The 6,201-nt window shown below is 40.3% G+C and overlaps 1 protein-coding gene across 1 annotated transcript in view; it reads right to left on the minus strand.

Moving 5' to 3' along the window:
- atxn7l1 (ataxin 7-like 1) overlaps positions 1 to 5,927 on the minus strand; it is a 29,341-nt gene extending 23,414 nt beyond the window's left edge. Inside the window, exons 1-2 of the mRNA XM_008278889.1 lie at positions 5,770 to 5,927; positions 5,226 to 5,294 (exon numbers count right to left, since the gene is read on the minus strand). Coding sequence (XP_008277111.1) covers positions 5,226 to 5,294; positions 5,770 to 5,866 — 166 coding nt within the window. The 5' untranslated portion in view covers positions 5,867 to 5,927. The remainder of the gene's footprint in view (positions 1 to 5,225; positions 5,295 to 5,769) is intronic.
- Positions 5,928 to 6,201: the final 274 nt, after the last annotated feature.

Here is a 6,201-nt window from a genome sequence, read left to right on the forward strand (position 1 = left end):
AGATATTCTGATTGCTGTCAGCAGGTTGTTAAGTGGTAAGAATTAATAACTTTGTAATGTCAGCAGTTACACAGGGAGACTGGAAACAGTGCTGGCAGGTTTAGCTCAGCCTGGCAAGTGGCTTCTGTTCAAAAATCTGATTAGCATCACCACAGTTGATCGTTTTCACAAGAAGTTAGCACATTTTCTTGTTAAGAAACGATCACCAAGGTGCTGCCAAAACACGTATACACACATATAAAATGAGATTTTCAAGCAAATGGCAAATTCCAAGGTGTACAGCAACATAACAGGACATTAGTACTGAAAAAAAAGCAAAAAGGGCAATTTCCTCAGTGTCTGCCAAGTCAAATGCAAACGAAGTGAGTGTTTCTGCTGCCTGAATTGTGTGTGTGTGTCTCAAGCCAACTGACACAGTCTGCCAAATGACTGACAGGCCAGAAAATGAACTACAAAAACAATCAAGTCATCGGTGAATAAGCATGTTTGAAGCTACTACAACAATCCATCGTTGGACACGGATTGTATTTAGAATAAGTAAACCAAATTCCCATTGGTGCATTAGTGTTTGGAAAGCGGTTTAATAGAACATGCTGTTAATGAAATGGTTTGAAAGCAGTGACTGTTGCTCTGGAAAACTAAGTTTCGGTTGACTAACACCAAAGTAATAATGCAACAAAAATGCAGCAAGGGGTAAATCATCTCAAATCTATCAACTTAGGGGGAAACCTCTGGAAGCTTTTCAATAATTCGTGGCATTACAGTTCCAGAGAAGGGCAAGGACACACCAGATAATTATTGGTACAGCACCAAAATGTCTCATAGAGTAAACAAGCTGACTTGTGGCTGGCAGGAAACTAACGGTGCAGAACCGAGTCTAGACACACAACTGCTAGTACACTCTAATTTCATTTTAATAAACTGTCTCAGTCACAAATCTTGGTTTGAGGGTCTTGTCCTGAGTCAGAATGTTTCATAATGAGAAATAGACTTTCGATTGGCACCAACAATGAAGCTGTAAAGACATAATGTCGCGCAGAGTGTAACAAATGTGCTGTGGAATGGTCATATCGTCATCATTTTAAAACTTTTAAAACCTGCTTTTTCAATACAAATGCCAGCCAAGGACAAAAGCTAACTACGATATATGGTTTCAGAATTTTTCTTACAATATTTTCAAGGTCAGAATCATTGCATCTTTAGCCAGCGATTTCAGCTTAATAAAAAAACCAGGTTGAAAAAGCCGACTCCTGCCATAAAAATAGCATTACTCATAGATCACAGACAGGGAAACTATAGCTGCATTTTAAAATCTAAATTAATATCCAGCGTACTTAACATTGCTTTTGTTGCCTAAAGTATATCAAGTTAACGGTGACATAAGATGAAGACAAATCGAAAACGTTTGGCTTTAGAAATGACTCAAACAATTCGTCTGAATAGTTGCCAAGTACATTTTTGTCTGAAAGTTGCAGCTCCTGGGGTTTTTTGAGGTAGACTTTTGAATTTTGATCAGGCTATGTGTCATGCATCTTGAATCCATTACACTTCATAGCAATTGCAAGAAGAACTTTATGCATATAACATCTTAAACTGTGTGTTCCAGGATTGACAGGATAGTATGACTAATTTCAAGCTCACATCACTGAAATACAAACAACAGTACTCCATCTACCTAATGACTAATTAGGACTCTATCAGATAACTTTCCAAATCCTCAACTGAAAGGTGTCGAACATCAGAGGAAACAACAGACACGCTGCCAACAGTGCTGTGCTTTCGCCTGTACAATGTGGTACGCTCGCTTGTGTTCATACATTTAAGCCCTCTGAACCCCATTTATTTGCTTGCAGGTTAAAATGCATGTTATCTTTTTTAAAAAATGCCAAAATTACACCATTTATCAGAGCAAGAAACTGTAAAAGTCAACAAACTAGTCAGATGTCAGCTTCTTATCAGTTATCTGTGACATTTTGGTTGCATCAGACAACTTAACCAAACTGGAAAATTATGATATTTAATTAGAATTACTGGTATTCTCATTAAAAAAAAAAAAAGAAATCAGCAAAAATAAATGAACCAGATTACATGAAAAAAATCCAAAAAATTCTGTGCTTCTGGGCGAAACAGGAAAACAATTACAGACTCAGCTGCGACCAACAATCACGTGACAAAAATTCTGGGATTTTTTTGTTGTTGGCGGAACTCCATCCTGTGTTTACTCAGAGGAGACAGGAGACAAATATAGACACAAATTAAAAATCTAAGTAGTTAAATATCCGTGGCATGTAGAGCCTTTTTTTTTTTTTTCAAGCATTGGTAACACTTTTTGTACATGTTGATTGCAGATTATTATATCTTTTTTTTAGCCACAGCTATGTTGTTTCCATAGAGGCGCAGGGCTCTCTATATTGCAAAAAAAAGAGAGCCCACTGTGAGTAAAATCATAACAGGAGCCAACAACTCCTTGCAACTACTTGGGGTTCAGATGGTTAATCAACAGCTTTTCATAATGTTGAACACACTCTAAAAATACAAATATATACACTAAAGTATCATGTAAAGTCTGTACGAAAGAGAGTAGTAAACGCATTACCGCACTGCCTATTTCTAGAGCGATGATGAAAGTGGCTGCCAGTCTAGTCAGACCAAGTTGCTGTTGGTTGTCATCATCTCCACTGTGTGTATGTGTGAGAAGCTGACATAGATACCAATCATGACCCAAGCCGCACATCAACTGTTGCCTACAAAAAACGTGTGTGTGTGTGCGCTGATAAAGATTTAAGTCAGTAAACCTGTAACGCATGAATCACTTTTTTTTTTTTTTATCTAAACACAAATTCACAAAGGAGGCATTTACGACACGCTCCCTGCGAATTTGCGAGTGTCCGTGCGCGTCGCTCTCAGCGGGCCTTCGGTGTCGTGTTGCCAACAGATCAGCGGTTCTGGAAACGCCGCTCCGGTCTGGCTCTCACAAGAGGAAGATGAGGCATGTGAGTGAGTGTGTTGAGTGGGAGGGGGCTTTTTGGTATTTGACCGGTGATGGTGAGAAGAGTTTCCCCGGCTCTGTGCGTGCGTCAGCGTGTGTTCCTACGAGGGCTGCGGCAAACTTTCAGGGATGACTCAAGTGTATGTGTGCGTGCAGTGCATGCCCCTGTGGAGTATTTATACATGGTGAGGTGTGCAGGAACTCCTCTGGGTCTGTCCCAAGAGGGGTGCGGTGGTGGGGGGGGAGGCTGGGAAGTGGAATTAGCTTCTCAGGGGCACCCCCACTACTCCCTACACACAGTCCTATGTAAGCTGAGCCCATTTAGAACAGATTACAGGCTGAAATGATCAAACTTACATTATAGATCGTACATACTAACAAAGCTAAACACAATCCAATGTCAGCACTTAAAGCTGACTGCTGCTCATTGAAAAAGTAATTGGATTACAGGTAATACAGCTAATTTAAGAACTACAGATCGCCTATATGTGCTTTTAAGGGCCGATATCACTTATTAGTAACCAAACAGACCAATATCGAACATGTGGAACCCATTTGCAGTAAAAAAACGTAATCTTGGGTGTCAAAATTTAGAACACAAGCTCCAACAGAAGGCTTAACCTTTGTTTATGTATGTGTTCCATGTGTCTAATTAAAAGAGAACATCTCAACATGTATCCTTCAGGCTATTACTCACAATGTGTAACCAATCAGACAGTGTAGTAGGTGGGACGTTACTCAAGACCAGAAAGTGGTGATTACAGATACAGAGAGGCAGCTGCATCAGAGTCACTGCAGCACATTTTTTAATTAATTCATTATATCTGACATCATTTTTTTTCGTCTTCAGAAAAACGGTGAATATGAGATCTGATATTGTGCCAGGCCAATGATTAGTCAAACCCTATTGAGAACCTCTGCTTCCCAGTTTGCTCATTCATTTCCGATTCCCAAAATTATATTTATATACACTTTAACATTTATACCACTTGACACCCACTCTTCTTTTTCACTCCCGTAGCAATATTATAAACCTGTTTTCTATTCATTGTCACAAAGTTGTACAAACGCAGCTGTGTGAATGAAGGATTGTCTTTTTTTTTTGTATTTTGTCTAGGCATGGGTGTCAAAAATCGAAAGCCCCAGATACCACTTGACACTGACTCCTCTTTTTCACTCATGCAGCAGTATTGAAAAACTGGTTTTCTATTCACAGTGTCACCAAGTTGTGCAAACACAGCTGTTTGAATTGAAGGACTGTCTAGACATGGGTGTCAAAAATCAAAAGATCCAGAACAGTGTAGGATATTAACTGGCAGCTAAAAATACTACAAATAAATAATTCTTGTCATTTTCAAAGTAAAAAAAATATCTTTCTAGCTTCTCAAATTTGAAGATTTGACGCTATATTTTGTCATCTACGAAAGCAAACAGTAGAACCTGAATGATATTGGATTTCTGTAGCCGATAGTAATGTCTGTTTTTTAGGATTTAAAGATTCAGATATCGATATTCTGGCTGGTATATATAGTATGCTAGAGTTATTGTTGAGAGGAGACAATTAGGGAAACATTGTTTACTAACTTTGCAGCAATGCATTTCACAGGGACTTCCTGTGAAGACACCACTTGACTCCGCACCACTGCGTGCTCAGCTAGGATGCATGCTCTGCTGCATGTGCTGCACACAGGAATGCAAATAATGGATTTGGAGCTGGATAAACTATGCAATGACACGATTTCTTGATTATCCCAAGTATCTTTTTCTATATTATGTTAAGCAACAAATACATAAACAAATAGTATATGTGCTCATTTTGGACAACATATGTAGCAATATTAATATAACCAATGGGGCAACTAATGTATTAATTAGGATTTAGGAAACAGTATATATATTTGATTAAAGATAATTTGGTCAGCTAAGGCAACATCTCCTTTAAAATGATTAATCACAATTTCCTGACTTTTAATTTACAAATGACCAACTGATTAAAGGGGATAAACGTAATTAGCTGCAGCCACAGATGCACCCCATTATTTTTCAATTTAAATTAAAAAGCAGATGTTCATTTGCTAATTTCATTTTTTTTAATACTTTGAAATAAATGTCCAATAAATGTGATTCCTGAGAAAAAATGAAGGGAATGGTGGCCGTTCATGCTGCACAGCACGTATTACAAAACCATAACAAACCAGCAGCGTTAAGTAACTACACAGCAGAGTAACTTCCTCACCTTGTTTGCTGAGCTTCACGGCTTCACCGAGGCAGCAGAGCTCCCCGTCGCTGTTATCCACGGACGTGTCTGAAACGAGCACAAGGAGCCACTCAGAAACACGCAGAGACACCGACAACAAACTTTGGGGGGCCATGCGTGGAGCCCCCCGCCGCTCCGCCACAGCGCTGGCTACTACCACGTTAGCATTAGCTTGCTAGCGGCGCCCGAGCTGGCTTCCTAAATCAAGTGGAGCTGTCAAAGCTAACAAACTTACAGCTGGACAGTTGAGGGTATTCGGCTACTGGCCGCCTCGACGGCACTCGCAAAAAATACAACTCGGCACGGCGGCGGTTAGCCTCGCTCGCCGGCGTGTGCACGGCTGTCACTGAAAAGCCATGAATATTGCATTTCGTAGTAATATTTCTGACAGTTACTTTGCTGCGCTTTGACAGACCCTGCATGGTGGAGGAGCTTTACTCAACTCAATCACAGACAGTTGGACCACGCACTTCCCGACAGTTTGCCCGCAAAAACAACAGCCGCTACCGACGTGCGAACTTACTGTCAACAAAACGTAATTTAGCCGCACTGACGAAGGAAGACCAAGGCTCGCACAGGAACGTATCCGGACTTGGTATTTGGCGATCCAGTGTCGCCATTGCTCTTCGTTCTTGTTGCTTTGCTGAGAGCCGTTTTTCCTCTCTCTCCTTCGCACGCAGCAGCCGAAAAAACGAAAGAACGAGATACGCTGACGTCGCCGTCGGCGCGCTTCGGCTCCGCTCGGCTATTTCCGGAGGGTTGAGAGGTTGAGCCCACAGATAGGGAGCTGCTGGGGAGTTCAAAAGTTCAGAGGGAATATTATAAGGCTCCACACACCAAAATTACCACTTTAGGTTGCATTATAAATAACTAGAAATTAATGTGTTTTTTTTAAAAGCCAAGCATAGGACATTTATTAGCAATACAAGTCGTCAAATTCAATTAAAAAAATATA

Source organism: Stegastes partitus, unplaced genomic scaffold, assembly GCF_000690725.1.
Source record: "Stegastes partitus isolate 25-593 unplaced genomic scaffold, Stegastes_partitus-1.0.2 Scaffold137, whole genome shotgun sequence".
NCBI lineage: Eukaryota > Metazoa > Chordata > Actinopteri > Pomacentridae > Stegastes > Stegastes partitus.